The sequence below is a fragment of the Carassius auratus genome, chromosome 24 (assembly GCF_003368295.1).
Source record: "Carassius auratus strain Wakin chromosome 24, ASM336829v1, whole genome shotgun sequence".
Taxonomy (NCBI): Eukaryota; Metazoa; Chordata; class Actinopteri; order Cypriniformes; family Cyprinidae; genus Carassius; species Carassius auratus.
This window is the reverse complement of record NC_039266.1, coordinates 9,572,353-9,594,889: the sequence shown is the minus strand read 5'-3', so window position 1 is coordinate 9,594,889 and position 22,537 is coordinate 9,572,353. Positions and strand designations below refer to the sequence as shown.

The 22,537-nt window shown below is 37.1% G+C and overlaps 1 protein-coding gene across 2 annotated transcripts in view; it reads right to left on the bottom strand.

Annotated features, from left to right (window-relative positions):
• plod2 (procollagen-lysine, 2-oxoglutarate 5-dioxygenase 2) overlaps window positions 1–21,888 on the bottom strand; it is a 41,842-nt gene extending 19,954 nt beyond the window's left edge. For both annotated transcript variants that reach the window (XM_026200918.1, XM_026200919.1), the window contains exons 1-5: window positions 21,509–21,888; window positions 5,162–5,253; window positions 4,922–5,058; window positions 2,836–2,999; window positions 290–402 (exon numbers count right to left, since the gene is read on the bottom strand). In XM_026200918.1, coding sequence (XP_026056703.1) covers window positions 290–402; window positions 2,836–2,999; window positions 4,922–5,058; window positions 5,162–5,253; window positions 21,509–21,605 — 603 coding nt within the window. In that variant the 5' untranslated portion in view covers window positions 21,606–21,888. The remainder of the gene's footprint in view (window positions 1–289; window positions 403–2,835; window positions 3,000–4,921; window positions 5,059–5,161; window positions 5,254–21,508) is intronic.
• Window positions 21,889–22,537: the final 649 nt, after the last annotated feature.

The window sequence follows — 22,537 nt, the reverse complement described above, 5'->3', positions numbered from 1 at the left end:
TGTGTTTGAGTGGTATGATACATTCGTAGGCGTTTTATAAGTGCATGTGGTCAAGATGCAAGCACATTTTATGTTCTCACAGAGAATCTCAAGGGAATAGTATAATATAAATTTTGTCATCATGTATGCATCTTCATTGTTCCAAACTATTTCAATCCAAAATTCTACTTCATTTCTCAGAATATCTTATTTTGTTCTCAAAAGAAGAAAGATACTCATATGGGTATGGACCAATTTGAGAGTGAATAAATGATGAAATGATTTCATTATTTATTTATTTTTTACTGACCCTCTGAAGTGGATCCACATAGATCTTTGTGTAGAACAGCTGATCATCGTCATTATCATGAAGGTCCCACTGGTTCACAATCTTCTGAATGTATGGAGCATACCCGATAAGCCCTGTGAAAGACATGCAATGTTTTTATTTTATTTTTTTATTCACAGGCTGTGTGTTGTAAAAGAAAGTATAGGGTTTAAAAGACTATGTTAAGCGTTGACATTGTGGTATGCTTGAATACAATAGTGCCAATTTCAATTACGTCTCCTCCAAGAATGTTAAATCTCACAATTCTGGTGCGGTTCCTCAAACCCTCGAAACAGAGGGAAAAGTCCGGCAGAAGTATCTGACCTACAAGTAACAAGTGTTGTGTGGCCTTGTCTAACCTCAGATGGCACAGACTTCCTACATCTAGTCAAGATAGAGGACTGTAATCAGTATAGGACCTCAGTTATGTGCTTGCTCTCTGTGTTTCTGTAGCAACCTGCATACGGATTTCTCATCATTTTCCTGAAGCTCTGACCACAGATGGAAATTGTAGGGCTTGGCGCCCTAGATACCATCATTTGGCAGTAATTAGGAGCTATGTTAGGTTACCACCCTAGACTATTACGTTTTTAACTCCTAATAACCTTTTTCTATAGCCTACATTCATAAGCTGATCCAAAAGCCATCTTCAACACTGTTTCCAGAGGCTGCAGTAGGAATTATGGACAGTGCCAATCTGTTCACAACCACTATCACATCTCAAGTGATTTTACTGGACATCTAGAATTATCCATCCGCCTAAAAGCCAGACGAAGATAAACAAGGCATCTTTTCAGGCAAGTATGATTTAAATGTTAGTTCATTCGCTAAATTAGCAGATCGTCTTAGTCTGAAGGCGGTCACCTCAGATGTGGTGACACGAATCTTGTTTTATTACAGCGCAATAAAGTAAATCCCTTTGACATAATGCCCAGGTTCGAAAGCAAAAACTAAAGCCAGATGTAAGGCATTATGGCATGTGGTTTTAATCTAGGATCCAGAATGTTTTTCCCACTGATCGAAACAACGCTACCTTCAACAAATCTGAATTTGGGCAAAGCAAGGGATGATCGGAAGGAGACGGGCCGTGCCGTGCAGTCATTCTTATTTCCACAAACACACTGATCCACATGACAATTCTGGTCCAACTGAAACAAAACAGTAGCCACCGCAATCTACGGAGCAGCCGAAGGGATAAGACCAACCTTCAATTTTGGATGTACAGGCTATCGAACAGGAAGTCCAAAACAAACAATCTTGCCCTGTTAATAACATAGACTCAACGCCCTGACAGGACACTACACAAGACAAAGTGACCACCGCAGTCAAAGCAGTAATTGGCCAGATTAAAATAGACGGACCAGGACTTCAGAGTTTAGACGAGAGATGACCACAGGGTTTTTGAGTGAAAGAGGGGCTGACATTACTGTTCTTCAACAGAGAGACTGGGTACGATGGATGGATGCACACGTACACACTCAAATGAAAGCGCTATTCATGAAGACCCCTGAATGAATAGTGCACTATGCCTGGTGGCCCTCAGGAAATTCCACAGGGTGAGTGACCGCCACTTGCCAGTTTACACAGAAAACATTTCCTCTATCTTATTGTAGCGATAATGAAATTCCGCTGTTTGTCCTTCCAGACCTACCAGACAAAACAAACACACACAGAAGTGTCTGGTGCAAACTGCGGTGTGATGATATGGCTAATATGGCAGCTGGCCATGACCTATACCAGTGATATGCTGCCTGAGTCAAATTCGCAAAGAATGACCTCTCAAATGCAGTAAATGTGAAGAACAAATAGCATGTTTACAGACTAAACCAATTTACACATTAAGTGTACACATTCTGACATACCAGTGTCCTTAAACCATATTCAGGTAGCCTATTGTATACATGCTAACTGTTAAAATAACTTGCTTTAAAATGATGTGTAGAAGCTAGAAACGTTTTGTTCATAAACATGAATTATACATTAGGTATTTACAGTACATTTAATAAAATGCAAAATGCATTTACAAAAAAATGAAAAACAAGCTAATTATAAAAATCCAATAACCAGGTACAGTTTTAAGGTAAAAATGTAACCAGATATGTGCACAACGAATAAGCCACCAAATAAGTTAAGGTGTTTACATGTAAAACAAAATGTTTATGGCCTGTTATATGCAAAAATCATGTAAATTCAGATTTGTTTTAGCCCATTGAATATGTAGACCCATTCATCACAAACTTATACCTTAAACACTTTATTCAAGTGAATATAGATGCTTCTAGCTTTCAAGAAAACTTCAATGCTAGAAACCTTTTTGGAGTTTTTATGTATAATCAGTGTAAAATAGTGCATAAAAAAGTTTTGATACTATATGAGAGCTGTGGAAATCCAGTTTAACTGAAATGAATGCGTTTAAATCTGTTTAAATCTTGTTTAAAAATGGCTTTGGGTCTGATGTGTAACTGTGAAGTGACTTTCACATCAAAACATAACATTTTATACAGTTGGTATTTCCTATTTTTACGCACCTCCAGAGTTAAGAAAGCGTTTCCCACTCCGGACAAAAGGATACTTCTCTGCCAGTAGAGGATCTGGCCAGATGATTCCCTCAGCAGCAAACACCAGCTTATGATTGGTCTGCTGGAACTTTCTGAAAATCTCCTCAGGTCCACCAGCAAAGATTAGGTCATAACTAATGAGGGAAAAGATAAATAAATAGGCTGTTCAATCAATCAGCAGTTTTTTTTTTTTTTTTTTACATTCAAGACATACAAACAATGTTTGCTAATCCCCATCCAGTTTATTAAATAAGCTATTTCTAGTTCAACTGAACTCCTGGAAGTGAGGGCAGGGCATTTCGTAGGCATTTAGGTCTTCTATTTCAGACACTATTAATATGCCTGGTAACGTTAGTAACTATAAATGTCATCAGAGGAAGTAAACTGTGAGGAAGGCACCATGGTTTCCTCTCGTCTGGGGAGCACCTGTGCACACAAGTCATTTCCATTTTTCTAGCATGACTTAAAATCCATCTCTGGAATATGTGACACCACTTTAATGTAGCAAAATGGTCTGAACTACACCTCTAAAGGAAATATTACTGAAAAAGATATTTCAGAGACCCTGAACTCTGATTTGCTAGCTTCTTACCTATGTGTTTAGGCTATACATAAGGATAACTATGTCTGTCTTACATCCGTGAATGTTGTTATTCTGAACTTTCTGAACTCTAAGCGGTTTAGGACCTACACGTATAATTCCAGATATGGGTGTGTATAAATAGCTCATTCATAGTTTAGATAGTTCTGCAATGAGGTTTTGATTAGATTTGAGGTGTTTTATATAAATGACCCCTTGATAAAACAGCACTGTATGTGATAGGTACGTGTGAAGTTAACTTCAATCACTAATCTTTTTTTTCTACTTTGTGGTCATAATAATCACTCATTTCTGTAGAACACACCTAGCCCTGCATGACAAAGAAACCCTCTCGCAAACACTTTCATTATAAATTGACGTGCCATATTTTCCCTTGAATGATCAAGTTAAATAACAGCCCATTTATTATGGTTGATTAGCATAAATTGAGTGAAAAGCCACTATTTCAGCAAGAGCGGTGGTTATAAAGGTAGGTCTACAAAATTGTTGAACAAATGCCCAATCGGATTGCCTTCACACAGAGTCTTGCTGTTTCCCATTGAGCTGGCAATGAATACTGTAAGATTTCTCCCACCGAGGCTGTTAAAAAATTGTCATGCATTTAAACCCACGGCACATTTGTTATAATTGATTTATATTGCACAAAGCTATGCATTTAGCCAGCCATTTTAACTATATCTAAACTATATATACTATATAATTGCAGGTCATTATCAAAAAGTATTTTGTTGCAAATTAGAGTCTATTCACAACTAGTCCCTATATAGAGAAAAACGTAATGGTTATATTTCTCTCGTGTACGTGGACCACTATTTTTACAGTACAGTTAATCTGATGCCATTTAAGGGGATTTTCACAAATGAAATCGGGTCCCATATTATATTATGTGGCTGTAACTACTATGTACTTACATAAAATATGCACAGTGAACTTACTGTGGTTATGTTGTATTGCAAAATGCTTTTGCTGATATTGAGGCGGGACAAGGGTAAGGTTAGGGAAAGGTTTGTGGTATAGGTATGTTTAAGGGTGGGTTACGGTGTAAAAGATGGGTACAGAGTGTAACTATACATGTAATTACACAAATTAATAACAGATGTAATTCATTGTAAAAGTAAATATATGTAAAAAAAAAAATTTAAACAAAATAAAAAACTATGTACCCAATAAGTGCATTTTATCACATAGTAAAGTACCTAATATAAAGTGGGACATGAATTATTGGCTGAGCATCCTGAAAAAAAAAAAAAAAAAAAAAGTGCTTCATGATGTAATTTTAATCATTTACACATGGTTGGACTCTGAGAGCCTAACCATCTGAACAGTTTCTTAAACCTCTAAAAACCAATTAAACTATTAAAACAAACCAGCTTTATGGCCAGTTAATATTATCCAACTCCCCAATTTCTTATCTACCCCCCACGCCCCAAAAAAGACCCTAGCCATGCACAATACCTGTCCACAAATAAGATCACCAAGTCCTCTTGGTCAGCCAGAGACTCCATGGCTTCCTTTAGTAGTCGAACCTTCTGGCCTCCACCAATGGATCGACCCACATCCCCTCCCTTCCACTCCTCTCCCATCCCCAGCACCTGTGTTCAGTACATATCAGTTCAAACAGCATCTCAATCAACATACTACATAAACCATGAAGAAATGAAGCATCTACCTAGTGGGAAGAGAGTGTGACCTTACCTTCACATTGAATTTGAAGTAGTTTGCTGACTGCATGAAGCGGTGGAAGCCATCAGTCTCCTGTGTTGCAACAGTAAGTACAAGCAGTTTTTCTGGTGACAAGAAAATTGAGAAATAAAATGTCTTTGTTAGAAAAAAAAGGACGTCTAGCAAAATAAAACAGTATGACCTTTTTCTAAGTGTGGGGGGTGTAAGTGTAGAAACACTACTATTCCTAGACTGTATTCCTCAAAAATCTTTAGATATCTAGGATTCTTTAAGTTGACCAAAACCCTGCCATTCCCTAAAGAGCCTCTTTACCAAACTATATATGTCCCCTTTGGCCTACAGTATGAAGTAGAGGGTGTCTTATTACTCCAAACCAAACCTCAAACCTATGTCAACACTCACAAAACTGAATCCCAAAAGTTCATTCCTTCCTGTTTTGAGAATACATGCACAGTAAAGTTAAAATAACCATGATTTGAAATGGTTTTTGGCAGGACATGTTCTATATTGAGTAGCAGTGTTACATATGATGGTGGTAACAGTGGTGTTGATGGTTAGTGAACAGAAGAGTGTCTTAGTTTCGCAAGCAGCAACTACATTTCCGCTGGACGTGCCAGTGACCAGGTACAGACCCTCTAGTAGAGCAGTGTGGGAAAATAAATTACAGATTGGGGTGTGAAGGGCCGGGTAACTTCAATCATTCGTCATTTCTAGGGTTTGGAAATCAGCCCCAGAGAAATCTTTAATAAACTTAAGAAAAAATATATATATATCAGGATGCGTGTTCATCATCTGTAACTCTCTTAACACAGTGTAGGTTTTACAAATGAAAGAATGCAAACAAATGGCAAGCATGTAGAATAAATCCTCGATTGATTTTGCATATGATGCTGTGGCCTTCAGAAAAATGCTTTGTTCTACATTTAAAAGTAATTTCCAGCGGCATCAGAGTGATTAGTCACAGGATATTTGCCTTTCAGGTGATTTAGGTGATCTTTGCCCACTAAACTGTGTTAGAAGAAACTAGTTTACCACTCACAAAGTAAACACTGAAACTTGAAATGTTTTCTCTATGGTAGGAGCAACGTGGGAAGGTTTCTAAATATCTCTGGTGGAAATTGGGTTGAATGGGAAGGTCAGCGTCCTTGCCTTATTCATTTTGGAATGGAACACATTATTACACATTCACCAATAAAATGGGGAGTTATGGTGGGGGCAACAGGATTTCTCACCTCATGAAATGGCTCAACTAAACCATTTCAGAATAAATTGCTAGTACTCTGTATGTTCTGAGCCAAACATGGAAATATTGTGTTAACAAATAATAATTAAAAAAGCCTAATTACAATTCGATTTCTTAGACAGAACACCCTTACCCCTCTGTCCAACCGTCGGTCTGTGTGAGCAAGAGATAGTGAAGAGGTGCGCAAAAATCAATCCCCCTGCATTCTGTTTCTTCTCATTGAATATTCTGTTTCACTTGGAAATACATCAGAATACTGAAGTAAACTCAGCTGCAACTTCATGCTTACACTAACTTAAAAACCCCCAAAGATTTTCACGCTTAAAGAAAATAGCTTAAAATACTGTATTTTGGATCCCATGTGAACATTTCAGGGTTAGAGGTTTAAACCAGCCCATTTATTGAAGTTGGAACATCAACACTTGAATGATTGTGCTGCATTCTGTTCCAAGGTTTTTTCTTCACCTTAACAAACAATTTTAGGGAGTTTTTCCATAGTCCCTGTTTCCTTTGGCTTGAATTCTGTGGCTCTAAGGTCTTATCAGCATTCAATAGACATATGTTTGCACTATGATAAATCACTAGCATTATAACGCAAATGATCTGCTAAAAAAAAATCAAAACTGACTAATACTTGTTTAAGATTTATTTGCTAGACAGTTAGCAAAGTGGGAGAGATATGGGGGACAAGAATGGTAAAGGTCCATAAGCCGGAACTCAAACTCAGGACGCCCAAAGCACAACAGCTCTATATATCTGTGCATTATCCACAAGGCTATCAGCACTGACCAGGCCATTTACTTTTAAGGGGTCCAGCACCTTCTGTCTGACTGAATTACCTCAACAGTCTGCACTAAACATTTTGAAAAAACTGCAAAGCTTCCAGGGAAGCATATATACAGTATGAGCTAATGTATAAGAAAAGGGCCAGAATATGAATCATAATTCGTCCGAACCCATTACAATGGGTGAGGACTTCTTAAGAAAAACCTGAAACCCTTGGAGACCTTATTGTGTTTCATTGCAATCCATCTGATTTTTGTCTACGTTCCAGACAGAAAGGCCTGGTTCCTCTCACATAAGCTATATGCTGTTCTGTAACATGCTATAAATGTATAATCTGCACATCTGGATGCTTTGACCATAATGTTATATTCAACAGAAGGCCGCTAGAGAGTCATGCCGGTCACGACATGTGCACATGCACACGGCATCCTATACATGCCCAGGTTTCATTGGGCCTTGTTGTCTGAGAAAGCCCCTTTCTGTGAGCAGGTTAGGTATAAAATAACATCTGGGGAATTCATACAATGAAGTGTCTGGACTGTTACTCTGAAATGTGATATCTGCAAGGCTTCATCTAGTTCTTTTTCAATGGTTACATCACGGGTCATGGTAAAGGAAATCTGAAGTGTCTTTAATCATTGTAAAATCCCATAAGCAAGACAAAAAAATCTCTTTATTTTAGTTATTTCTCTAACAGCAAGATTAAATAGTGATCGAATGGTGACTTGCTCAAGACCCCAGTAAACTCAAAATTGATCTTTCTATTAAAATATCTCAATATGAACTCAAACATTTCTTATTAAATTCTTGCACAACCAAATAATCTTGGCTATGTTAGTCACATTATTATAATTATTTAGCTCCATATTCTTCCTTTATCCCCAAAAGTGTCTAATTTGTATCTGTTTTATTTCTATTATGGGTTTTTAGGAGAATTATCTTAGACAATACTGATACTTGAATGAAACATAACTAAGATCTTCATGGCATTTTTAAGGCTTTGAGACAGCAAACTTTTTCCATTTTCCCCTGGGATCTGTAGGATAAATCTCAGATAAATCAATGGTTGCATGTTTGAACAAGATGTTTCTTGGTCAGAACCAACATCCAGATGTCATTATTTCCAGAACACGCCAATGTTTTTTTTTTTATTTTCCATTCTTTGCCAATCTTAAATTTATTACACCTCGGGACTGGTGTTTCTGCATCTGGCATGATTCTTTCAATATTTTCTCCTTGTACTTATAATAAAGTTTCACACTAATCCATTCCAGTGTATAATCAATCACAACATAATATTCATTTGACTCTATCCAATCATGGCTATAAAATCTAAAAAGCCACTCTTTTGCAGAATTTGGAGACTATTTCCCAACATGTCTTGAAATCGAGAGGGGGGGGGTGGAGGATGTTAAATTCTCTCTCTTTAGTCTTCCCATAAGGCCAACAAAAAACCCCACTAATTTCTTTGACCCACAAATAACCTAAACTTTGCTTGAGATATCAAGATAACAGCAAAAAACTGTAAACCTTACTCTAGCCACTGTCTTCTTTTGTGCCGTGCTACAGAGATTGAGAGCTGGATCCAGGCTACCAAACTTAGAGAGAATCAGTTGCTATGGCTACAAATATAAACACAAGTATGTGATGACGCACAGCTCATGCTGTGATGGTCGAACGGCACTGTCTGCAATTATGTAAAGATAAGCAGGTGACTTAGACATTTCACTCAGCTCAAATACAGGATTTGCCAAGAAGATTGCAAAGTTGTTTTGGTTGTTTTTTGGGGGGTTGAAAGGTGACTGCGCAGGTCTTTTTAGTTGCTAATAGGGTGTTCAAAGTGGATCCTTGGTTCTGGTATAGGGCATTTCTGAGTGGTTCTGGATGGTTACTTACTATGTAAAAATAAAAAAGTTTGATCACTTAGAAAAACCTCATTAATGGGCAGTTTCATGTATAATACTTAAAGCATGGTCACATTTACTGTTACTTGGCAAATTTTCACAGTCAAAATTGAGTAATTTGAAATTCGTGTGATGGCAATTTTTCATGAGAGTGGAAGATGTCTCCATGCATATTCTGCATTAGTCATATCACTGTAAGCAGCAGAAAGCTGCTTGGTTTGAAAGTGACCTCTCTGTGAACTGTGCTTCATACATTACTAAACTATTGGCAATAGACAATTGATCTTTTTTGCCCATTTGTGTAATGTGACTATTTTCAGGGGTTTCAGATCCCCAAATATAATTTCTAACTTATGAGATAATAAGATAATAAGCTGTTTCTCCTATTTTTCTATCAAAAGCTACTTTTAAAATGGTAAATAATGATTAATATATCTTGATGGGTCTTTAATATCTGCCATATAGTGAAAGTAAGCTTCACAGGAACTGAGGAAGACATGATTAGTGGTTCTAAAATATCTTCTCAAAGACAGAAACCAAGCTACTGCACAGCATGTAATAACGTTAAGCAGCTGTGAAAAAGCGCTCTGTTAGGATGTATTTTCTTTGATTCATGCAGACTACATGTAAAACAGAAAGAATTACAAAACCAGAGGAATCATATTATGGGAGTGTGCACCCTGTAGGGCAATAATGTGTGTTAATGGAGTCTACAGATTGTGCTTAAAGTAGTGCAAGCAGACATTCAGTGTAGACAGAGAGGTCAGTGTCCAATACTGTGAAGAATTTAATTTATGTATGTTTTTAGAGCTGAAGCAAAAAAATTGTGGAAAAAAAGCTGTTTGGACTATTAAAAGATGGCTATTTTGTATGTACCACATAGGCTGGGCCTACCTGAGGAGACAGTGTTTGACAGATCGGTGTGAACTGCTGAGGTCCAGAGGAATGCTGCTTCAGACAGGCAAGCTGTTTCTTTTCTCAGAGTGGTTCTTTAAAAGTGTTCCTTGCACACAGTGAGGCCCGTCTCTGTAAACTCTCACACTGCACTGGAAGGCCACCGTAATACACTCAGAACTTCTACCACACAGAACACTCAAGTTTCCGTAGGAGACTCAGAGTCAAAAAAAAAAAAGAGAAAGACTCCCCCTTAAAGAAACTGTTTTCTCAACGATATGAGTGGGAAACTAGAGAACACATTTTGTTTACTCTGTGGCCCCCTCAGCTTATCTTCCAAGTAATGCTTGGGGCTCTGGAGACGGAGTGTGTTTAAGAAAGCTCTCAGCCTACAATAACATGGCCTTTCACACTTTTTTTGGTTGGCTCTGGAGAATCAACATACATCAGGTGGGTAAATCATACTGGGGAATGAACTAAGAATGAATTGTACTTTCTAATAGCATCATGTAATAAATAAATAAATTACTGTCCGCATAGTGCCATTTCCCATCTAGTAAGCTTCGTTTTGATTGCTTGATTGTGGAGAATAATGCAGGCTACTTATTTATCTGGGACTGTGGAACATCACTCCACAATTAAAATGCAGGCAATTCAATTGGCTCTTTAAAATGCAGAGTTCTTGACTACCCAGTGCTTCTACACATTTATGATGTTTTTCTCCATTGTTTCATCATAATTTAATGAACTGCTGATACTGTAAACAATATAAAATGTCACAAAATACACATGGCCAACACATGGCCAAATAGTGCAGATTTGTCTGTGTGAGTGTGTGTGTGTGTGTGTGTGGTGTGTGTGTGAGTGTGTGTATTTTATATATATATAGTTTTTTTGTTTTTGTTTTTTTCATAGTACCAATGCCTGCTAAGGCTTAATTCCAAGATAAGCTAGGTCATGCAAACGATTGCGGAAAACTACAATCATATATACACATAAATAAAAGTAAATTAAACAAATCTCGTTTTGATTTGAAATTATTACATTGCAGGGACAATTTTACATTCAGAAAGATCTTAGGACTGGAATTTTAGCATTTATTGCAGAAAACAGGCCTTTAAATTGACTTATTATTATTATTATTATTATTTAAAAGTTAATATTGTATGTGTGTGTGTGTGTGAGACCCTGGACCACAAAACCAGTTTTAAGTGTAATTTTTTCGAAATTAATATTTATACATTATGTGAAAGCTGAATAAATAAGCTTTCGATTGATTTATTGATGTATTGTGGTTTATTAGGTTTGGAAATAATTGAGATACAACTTGAAAATCTGGAATCTGAGTGTTCACAAAAAATCTAAATATTGAGAAAATTGCCTTTAAAGTTGTCCAAATATAGTTCTTGGCAATGCAATTACTAATAAAAAAAAAAAAAATACACTTTGATTTATTTACAGTATGAAATTGACAAAATATCTTCATGGAACATGATCTTAATATCATAATGATTTTTGGCATAAAAGAACAATTTATAATTCTGATCCATTTTTTAAGATTTTTAAATTTTTTGGCTATTGCTAAAAATATACCCCAGCAACTTAAGACTGGTTTGTGTTCCAGGGTCACACACACACACACACATATATATTTTACAAAAAAATTACAAATCCTAAACTGTTATTATTACTATTATTGCACCATCCTGAGCACAAAATTTGACTTTTTTTAGTGCAGTAAGTCAAATTTTGTGCTCATGATGGTGCAACAGGATGGTGCAATAATAGTTATAATAACAGTTGAGGATTTGTAATTGTTTTTTTTTTTTTTTTTTTTTTTTTTTTTAATTAAGCCAAACCTAAAACATCATCTAAATCTATTTCAAACCAAGTCAGTTTAAACAAGTAAATAGAGAAACAGCAGCAAATAAGACGGATAGTAAAAGAGGCGTTCGCACTTAAGGCAGTTCTCGGAAGCATGAAAACTCTACTGAGTCACATAACTGACCTCATTAGGCGGTCTGATCCCTCAAAAGCCAGACTCTACCACAGTGCCCATTCATTCATACCGAAAGTATGTCACTGTGTTTCTCCAGCCGACCAGCACTTCCGAATTGGTGTAGGGAGTACCCTGTTCTGCCCGCTTAACATGAGCATGTTAACACTATCCCAACCAAAATCACCAGAATCAGCTGCCAGAACATAAATACACAAAAATATTTAGAGCTCAGACTTATGCCTCATTACACTGAGAAAACAAAAGCTGATGTCATATCGGAAGAATTCATGTAACCACAGATAGCTGTGACTCGACAACGAGATACTTGTATGTAAACACAGACATGCAGATATTCCATTACCCTTTCTAAATCTTTCTGCCTGAAGCCAGGTGACTGGCAAATGTGTTATCATTTAGCGACCAGAAACCAAATTTGAAGGTTGTGCGCAGAACAAACTGAGGGGAAAAGGGTGGTGGGGCTATTGTAAGTCAGACATTATTTCAGCTGTCCGCAACTAAAATAGGAAAGCTTTCTCTCTTAGGGCTTGGAAATTTCCTTGATTGTTTAAACATGCCCCTGTGTCTATAAGCAGAGAATCTAGTAGTACACTAGCAAGAGGGGATGTGTGTCGATTGCACCCCTCTAGTGCAGCTGTAAATGCCTCAAGAATGGAACATTGCATGACGTCAGCAGCATCTGGTTTAACATGGGCTTGGCCACAATAGTTCAGTTGAGGATTTAACTTACCAGTAACTCTTATTTATTTCCCCATTGGCTGGAAAAACAATCACAAGTTTGAAGAACAAATATATAAAAGGGGGTCACTGGGTTGACATCACCAAAATTGGGCCTGCCGTCATCTTATGCTCACAATTACTGTAGTCACTTCCTGTGCTGAGCGGAGTTGAGAGTTGACTTGGAGTTGGAATGCTATATTGGCCAGAGCAATTACAGAAGCCAAACTTAAGAACAGCTTCAGTCTGATTCTGTAAATCCTTGTAACCTTGTGTTTTGGAGACCGCACACAGTTATAGGGGTTAAATAAGGATATGAAAAACAATGGTAAGCTATCACTGTTGGTTATTCTTAAACTGTATTTAGATTTTGCAGGTTTGGTTGGATTAAAACAAACTCTGGTGCGATTATTCTGTTAGTAATGTTCACTTATATGTGTGAATGCTGTCATCTCAACCAAACATGTGGACCCACCTGGCCAGGACCGAGTGAAATATAAGCACAACCCCCGACCAAAGACATCTATACCAACCAAAAACAGTATGTAATGACACAAGATGCTAACCTAAAAAAAGGACATGGTTTTTCTCTAATCGGCTGTTGCTGGTTACAGTTTGGTTGAGGCATAGGAACAACGGTCTGCTTACAGCAAATCCCCATGTGTGCAACGGAGAAAATCCTGGTGCTTGATTTCTTTACATATTTTCTAAGCCCTTTGTGAGGAATCTATATACAACAAGCACCCAACACATCAATTTTGAATGTTTGGTAAGTTCATAAAAGCTGTCTAATCAACTTGAGACTATATCCTTATGGCTATTGTTTAATATCTTTAGGTTTGGTGTTAAAATGACAGTGTGAATGCTAAGTCTTCTCGTGTCCGCCATAGACCCTCGGCACAAACATCTCAGGTTCCTCGACGAAAACATGAGAGAAGTAAGAAAAAAATAGCATTTTCATTATCAGAGTGGTGCGGATGCAGCCGCCACCACCAACGATGAAGAGGATCCGGCAATGCCCACTCGTCGGAAAAGGCTGAGTCTCTTAAAAAAACTTAGTCTCTTAGCACACCGTTATTTGTGAGTACCGGCAACGTATGTGCCATCAGAGCGTGTTTTTTTGTTCAGTTGTTATGCTTCAAAGTGTTCTTGTTGCATGGTTCTGAATGCTGGAGAGTGTTGCAGAATGATACAATAAATCTGGTTGTCTTCTAAAACTCTTGCTTGAGAAAACAATATGTGGTAGAGAATTTCAAATGTAGAGCTATACAGAAGAACAAAGTGTCACAGTGTGGCAGTTGAGCTCAAGCGCATATGGATGAGAGGGCTTGGACATGTATTAATAATGGACCAGCAACACATCATGAAAGTGACACTTAGATGGACACCACCTGGTAAGAGAAGACAAAGAAGACCAAAGATCACCTGGAAAAGGACAGTGACATCAGAGCTGGCAGAAAAGCACCTCACCTTGGGAGAGGCACAACATGGATGGAGATGATAGTGGCATTATGTCCCTTGTCCACACTAATTTGTTTTCATTTGAAAACGCATCTCCTTTTATGGGTTTAAAGTTTTGGCCTTACGTCAACACTGAGACAGCATTTTTAATCAAGGAAATCTGAGCATTTTGAAAACGCTCTCCAAAGTGGAATCATTTGAAAACACCATTTTCATGTTGTAGTGTGAACTGTGAAAACGGAGGCTTTTGAAAACGATGACGAAAGTTTAGTCATGCGATGCATATTATACCAATAGATATCCGTGTGTTTATACTGGTATTGTGCACGTTATGTGTTATGCTCCTTCCCGCTATTGCTACAGATCTGTTACTTTGTACACTCTTCATATCACAGTTCTGCAAAGATGAAAGCAAATTTACTCATGATTGCTATTTGTGGACAGTTGGGTGTTATATTTGAAGAACGAATGAAATATACAGGAGTATTAACATGACACATGTCATGTACATCACAGATATTTGCTGTTGTCCAGATCCTCATTTGCATACAGCTGAGCTTTCCTCAACTTTTCCGTTGCTCGGATCTTAGGAATTAACTAAAAATTCCCAGAAGTGAATTCACATCGCCATGGGTTTTCCTAAGTTTTGACCAGCTACTCGTCCCAGACCAGATGGTACAGATATGAATGATACCTTAAATTGGATGGCTAATTAAGGTGATGTATATTAGTGTTGGGCGATATGGTCAATTTTCCGATCGTCATATCGTCAGCCCGTGAGATTGATGATACAAGATATTATCGTGCATGGGTGGAGCAAGAGAGAGAGATCTTGTCATAGAATAACTATTTGGTGTTTTAAACGCGTGCAGATGCGCGAGATAGAGCCTATCACCAATAATCAAAAAAATATACTTTCAGACATACTAATAAACTAACGTTAAATATTAAAATACTGTATTTAAACCAGCTAGTTCATATATAGTCAGAAGAAGCGGTCATATCGAGTGTCCAGTGACAAATTTTCCGCATCTGAGCACGAAAGTTATCAGTTTAAATGTTCTGCAAAATCAGCCAACGGTGAAAATCAATAGTAGATTTCATTTAAAGTCCAACAATTTAACACTTACATTGGACATGCACGGACACATTAAATATAAAGTATTCCAAACAGGTAAGTTCAAATATTTGCAGTAAAGTTTAATTGAACTGATTCATTAGTCATACAGCGCTCCGGACCGTGCTCCCCATGGCAAGACCGACGCACCACATCAAAAACAAGAATGAGATGCATTCTTACATAAATGTGGCGTTAGACTCAGTTAGTGAGCGCTCATTTAAAATATTGCACATATATTTGCCATTCAGATTACTTGTTAAAGTACAATGAAATACCGTAATCTGCAAAAGCTATGTATTTTGCATGCATCACATTATGGTGCGGTGTGCATGAAAATAATAAAAGGCGTCAGAGTGAACTTATCCACAGTGGTTCTCAAATAGTCCTTCTATGTCTTCACCACATAGTGTGTGTTATACGTGATCAGTCTTTAAGAGAAGGATTACGTGAGAACCACTATGGATGATAAATTCGCTCTGGCGCCTTTTATTTTTTGTCTTTATTTATTTGTAACGCGAACAAAGAGTTAATATCATGTATGAGAAGAGCGCGTTGCCGTGTACCAGCCATCAAATGTGTGGGACACCAACTCCTCGCTATCTATCCCTTTCATTTCATGGATTTAACGAATTATCAGAGTTAAAAGCGTTTCAACTTCTTAAATGACTAAGTTACAGGCTCTAATCCTCTTTTGCGTGCGGTGTGTGTGTGTGTGTGAAATGCGGTGCTGAAGTGAAATAGCTTGGCAAATTTGATAGCAAAATTATAATAAGGCGCCCAATAAAAATAAAAATAATAATGGTTATTATTGGCTATTATAATCTAATACATTAATAGGTGAATGAGCCTAATATGGTCGATATCTCTGATTATCGTCGATACACAAATCGTCTATTGGCACAACCCTAATGTACATGTTATTAACTTTCAGATCTGATAGATAAAACAGGTGTAAAATCTCACAGACCTACATTAAAGGAACAAACAAGCCTGATCCCCTGACCAGAATATCGTAAATCCCACCAAATAACTTTTTTTTTTTCCACAAAAAAAAAAAAAAAAAAAAAAAAAAAACTGGCCTGTCTTTATTGCATTTAGACTCCTTAAAAATAACTTCGGACATTAAAATGTTCTCTAAAATGATCATCTGTCTATGGAAACATGCATTTTGAATTGTCCCAAGAGCTCATAGTCAATCAAATAAAAGTCACAAGCACAGAAATGCTTATTTCTGACAAATCTGATCAGCTGCCTGCAAAACTTGATTAGAGAATAAGTAAAACCACAGACTAGAGAACAAAGGGTTGTGGCACAAAGTTTGGATGTGACTATACAACTGTACTTTTGTTTGTCTTTTGGCTCGGATAATCATTTAACGGTTTGACAAACACAGCCAACATCCATCTAAACTGCTTATATAAACCAGACTTCTTTAATCAAGTGTGCGGTTGACTGACACCATGTTGCACAAGGCCAATTACAGTCTAGGGCTGCCAGGTCCAGCAGTCAACACTATAGACAAGCATATATGCTCTCTTTTACTGGGACTCGGAAGTCGTAAATCTTACACTGCAGTTCAACTCACAGGCCAATGTTTCATTGTGAAGGGTTCACAGAAGTCTAAACGTGGGTGGACATTGAAAACTCACAGGAGGTGATAGGTCTCCCGCAGGCATTTGAGTAGAGACGACCTCAAGAGACGCGAGGCAGATTGTTCACATTTAAACACTTCAGTTTCTAGGATATTCAGGCTGACGGATGGGTTTAAAGACTGGGTGATGTCATGCCGCAAACGCCAGACGTTTCCTGTGCCGTTCACTCCCTTTCTGTCTACATAAAGGCATGTATTTTTCTTTCTATAGCTTCCCCTGTGTTCAGGACAGCATGCATCATCTAGATACCAACTGTTAATGACTCTAGCTTAATTACTGTGCATAAAGGTACACCAAACCTCAAATCAGGGTCAATTAAGAAACCCATTTAGATTTTAATCTGCTCTGCACCTTAAATTTGGAAATTTACAGCCGCATTTCTTGAGACTGGTATGTGTCAGTGGTTTAATCGACAGCGTGTGCTACGTGGTAGAGTTTAAAGTCAACATAATAGATGGTGTTATTTCTTGTGATTCATCAGTGGACGTAATACCAAATCTAAATTAAATTTTTTGTAAAGGTGCTACTTTTCTAAAACAACTTTTCTTTTGTCTGATGTCATCATGCCCTCTTATTTTACATTTACATTTATTCATTTAGCAGACGCTTTTATCCAAAGACAGTGGAACCAATCAAAAACAACAAAAAGAGCAATGACACACAAGTGGCACAACAAGTCTCAGCCAGGTCAACACAGCACACGTAGCATGGGATTCTAAACAATACAACAAATAAAAAGAAAACAGAATAAAAAAAAGAATATAACAAGCTAGTTAGAGGTCTTTACACATACACACATATATATAATTGCATAATAAATGAAAAGAAAAATAGAAAACAAATATATTAGAAAGGTAGTTAGATTTTTTAAGAATAGAATTAGAATATTGAGTGATAAAGTTAGAGGGTCAAATAAAGATGGAAGAGATGTGTTTTAAGCCGATTCTTGAAGATGGCTAAGGACTCAGCTGCTCGGATTGAGTTGGGAAGGTCATTCCACCAGGAGGGAACGTTTAATTTAAAAGTCTGTAAAAGTGACTTTGTGCTTCTTTGAGATGGCACAATCAAGCGACGTTCACTTGCAGAACGCAAGTTTCTAGAGGGCACATACATTTTTCAGCCACACTCCTGTAATTGGCAATCTAATTGCATTTTTTTTGACAGTTTTAAAGTGTAATGTCTAGTTACTGGTGCTAAAATGTGTTCAATGCATGACTGTGACCACATTTTTATTATGTAGGTACCGATGCATGTTGTTGTGTTTTTATTGCCTTTTCTTCCAACCTGGTCTCATAAAAATACATGCCTCTGGGTACTTTTCTGCAACACCGTTTTTACATAACTTACTGCACGTTTCGCTGTAGTTTCAAAAAGAAATGTCCACTGAGTGGCACTAAGACCTGTAAAACAGTGTTCCTGTAGCTCAACTGGAAGAGCACTGCGCTAGCAAGCAAGCAAGCGCAAGGTTGGGGGTTCGATTCCCCGGGAACACATGATATGTAAAAATTGATAGCCTGAATGCACTGTAAGTCGCTTTGGATAAAAGCGTCTGCTAAATGCATAAATTTAATTTAATTTAATTTAATTTTAATTTAAAACACGGGTTCAATACATGAACCCTGGCAAGTTATTATGACATTGATATAGGTACGTATTGCTGTATTTTTATCACGTAATTCTGGTATGTATCGTGGTGGCTCAGAAGTAAAATATCCGGGACGTGTCACGAAAAGTTAATGCTCTATCGTGTTGGAAATATGCCCTACACAAAACCCAACCCTAAACCTACCCGATAGTGTTAAAGAATGCAAAACTGATTTAAAAACAAAACATTTGTTGATGCAGCATAATATTCTTCAAGTAACTGTGCAAAAATTATGCTTTATTAATTGAAACTGTAAATTTGTGTGAAAAGGAATAAAAGGTGTTGGAGTTTTACTGCCTCTAGTGTTCATTTATTTTGAAAACTGCAGTGATATGTGCTTATTGGTACAGGTAAGTTTTTGCCTTGAGACCAGGTACGTTTATTCAGCAATGTGTTGCGATGCAGAATTCATATGTTCAGGGAGTGTCACTAAATGTCAATGTTCTATCATGTTGGAAAATAACATAACCCCCTACACCAAACCCAACCTTAAACCTACCCGACAGTATTAACAAATGCAGGAGCATTGATGCAACTGTGCTATTTTATCTATTTTAACATTTAAGTTTTAGCGCAGGTTGAGGTGTTTTGTCGAACTAGTTTCACAGGATTCATACAGGAGTGCTTATTTTTTGGAAATACCATACATGGAAGCTTTATATGTGATGATAACATCAAAAGTATAAAAAAATTTAATCATTTTGAGGTCATAATATTCTTCAATAAATTGTGCGAAACTTAGGCTTTGCTTAAATAGAACTCTGGCCTTGTAAATCATAATCTGTGTGAAAAGGAATAAATGTTGTCAGAGTTTTCCTGCCTCTGATGTTCATTTAAACTGGAAACTGCAGAAATTTGTATGTAGAAGTATGTTGTTTTGCCTTGCAGAAATGTAGGAAGTGTCAAGCATTTCCAGCGAACCTGGGTAGCCTGATTGATTAAATTAAGTCCTAGTCTTTCTGGTTTCATTCAAAATTGTTTTTGATTATGGAAGTAAAATATGTCACAAATGGTATTTCATGCTGGGCATCTGTCCATGATGAACAATACAAGCTTCTTATTTATAAAACAGATAGTGTGAAATGGCTTCTTCTTCTTTTCTTTTTTTTTTTTTTGCTATGACAAGGGATGATACTTAAGGTGTCAAGGCTCGTTGATTTGTATTGAAACACCTTCAAATGCATTAAATGTGAAACAGAAGATTAACTCCTTGAAAACAGTGCTTTAGTTGTGTTATATTGAACGCCAGATGTTTCTGCCTCACAGATAGCCTATAAATATGCTGACAAAATACACACCTTTGCCCTCCATCTGTGTGAAACCACAGTCGTACAGTTCTCAAATGTGACACATGGCTGCACTTTGGGATTTTGCTTTTGGAAAGTTTTACCCAGTGAACTTTCTAGAAAGATTCTTCTCAGACGGGAATTCATTAGTAAAGCTTGCAATAAAGTTCTGTCAAAGTTTGATCTCAATGTAATGCTTAGTGTTTAACTGACATTTGAACTCAAGGAAATGAAACATAAAAATTAGCACTGCTTGATTATATTGTGAATTATGACCCAGAGCACAGAGGATTGTTTAGAACATGTTAATGCATCACTCTGTCCCAGAGCTGGCTGGTAGATGGGTTACTTGTATTGCCTTGTATATACAATGCAAAGGCAGTTCTAGAACTTTCAAGAATAAAGATTGCAGCAGTCATGTCTATTTAACTAGCATCTTTATATCCCCATAACTAAAAAGGCACAAGCAACTGTTCTCAAACCATATGTGTTTTAGTTATTTAATAAACACATTTTAGGCTGTAAATGTTTTTATCATCACAAACAAATTACTGTACAACCTAATGCAATCCAGAAAGTAATTAAAAAAGTTGTTATGCTTCAAAGAAATGCTCAACTCATTAGGGTTAATTAACTGTGCATTAACTGTGTGTATTACAATTTTATTACATTTTAGTTATTGCACTACATGACTATAAGCACTGTAGATTGAACAGCATAGTGTTATATCTCACAGGCATAGAGTACATTCCCAAACAGCAAGGCTGTGTGAAAATAGGTCTACCTGACATTCCTCACGTCCCAACAAGAAGCAAGGTGTACTGTAGGGGAATCCGGGGCAAGTTGTCTCACCTTTTTTTCCCAGAATGGGTTATTTATGAAAGTCTTTTTTTTTTTTTAGACACAAAACTTAAAGTCTGGGCTACTAACTGATTAACTAAATAAAAAAAATGAACATTATTGCATGAGTGATGCACATTGTAACACTCTATGAGGTAACCTACCATTAAACAGCCTATTATGGTTTTTCAGTTAAATGTATGGAGTAAAACAGTTATGAAACACACAAGAAACACCTTAAACTTCTTTAAAGTCAACAGAGATTATAATTAAAGTCAAAACTTTTTCCAACAGATGATTTGTTTCATATATGTCAATGAGGTGTTCACTCGTTACGGAAAATATTTTACAGAAATATGACATTGAATCTCAGTTTTCAGAATTCACACACAAACAAAAATGTCCTGAAATGTCCCCTAGTGACAACTTCCCCATGTGACTGTAGCTCTGCTCTCCCCTAACTGAAATGTAACATTTTACAGTAGCCTAGTTTTCAAATATTGAAGATCATTCATGTTCAGTCAAATTGAAATAGCATGCATTTTTTTTTTCCTTCTATTTTTATTTTTTCTTCTATATGTTAAGCTTATTTATATGTGAAAGTTTAATTATTGATTGGTTAATGATTTCAAAGGTTAATAAAGATACATAAGTGTCATCGTCAAATTAGTTAACCGTTTCATAATTAGGCTATTTTATATAACGCGAGCGTTCTAGACTAGTTGCGTCGCGTCGCGTCGCGCTCGGTGAGAATGACGCAGCAGAGTGTGCGTCCCAATGTAACGGACTCTTACCTGCTGGAATAGCCTTATTTCTCTCGATGCTCTGGGAACAATGAACACAGGACATCAGCGTTAAAATAAACGCGTAAAAGCACCAAGGATGTTCCATCGCCGCTTTGGTGAAGTCCTCAGAGACGATGGGAACGAACAAGTTTGCGAAGTTTTGTGTGGTTCTGCTGGTCAGTGCGCGGGGAGTCCTGGAAACCCCCGTGGTCAAGCTCTCTCCTAAGATCACCTAAGTAAAGTCATTTCTAGTGAAATTCAGTAGTAATAAATGTGTTTATTAGTCCCTTAAGAACGAGCTGACTGTGATGGTGCCCTCGATGTTCCCCAGACAGGGTGACAGGAGTGAGTGTGATTGAACAAGTACAGCTGTGTTTGAGCACCCCTCCTCCTGCAGTCCTCAAACACGAGCTCAAATAATGCCCCCTGCACCGCCCTCATTCACACCCAGACTCACGCGCTGCTTTCACTGTAAGAGGAGAGAGATAGAGAATGAGAGAGAAATAAAAAACTATCACGCTAAAATTGAAAATTAGCTCAAATTAAGTCTATTAAAACATATTGCACTTTTGACGACTTTGACCATATTTTGAAGAAAACGAACTGAGGAAAATTTATAAATCTAAGTATGTTTGTTTCTAAAACAAAGATTAGTGCCATCTACCAATAGAATGGGGAATCATCATAAAAAAAAAAAAAAAAAAATACTGTACTGTGTGTGTGGTGGTTGGGGGTTTTCATACATTGTTAGCACCAGATGTCCCCACAGAGACCATAAAACGGGAAATCATATACATTGTGGGGAGCAGCTAACATGGGAGAAACATTATGAGAGAAAAAAAAGAACAAAACTTAATAAACATATACTAATGCTTTAATTGAAATATAAAAGGGTTACATTTAAGGTAGAAAAATTCATTGGCTCTTTATTTTTATTTTTATTTAAGTATGGAAATAAACAGAAGTAAACAAAAAACAAATGTGTGTTTTAGACATACTAAGCAAAAAATATTAAAAGTATGTTTTTTGGATAATACC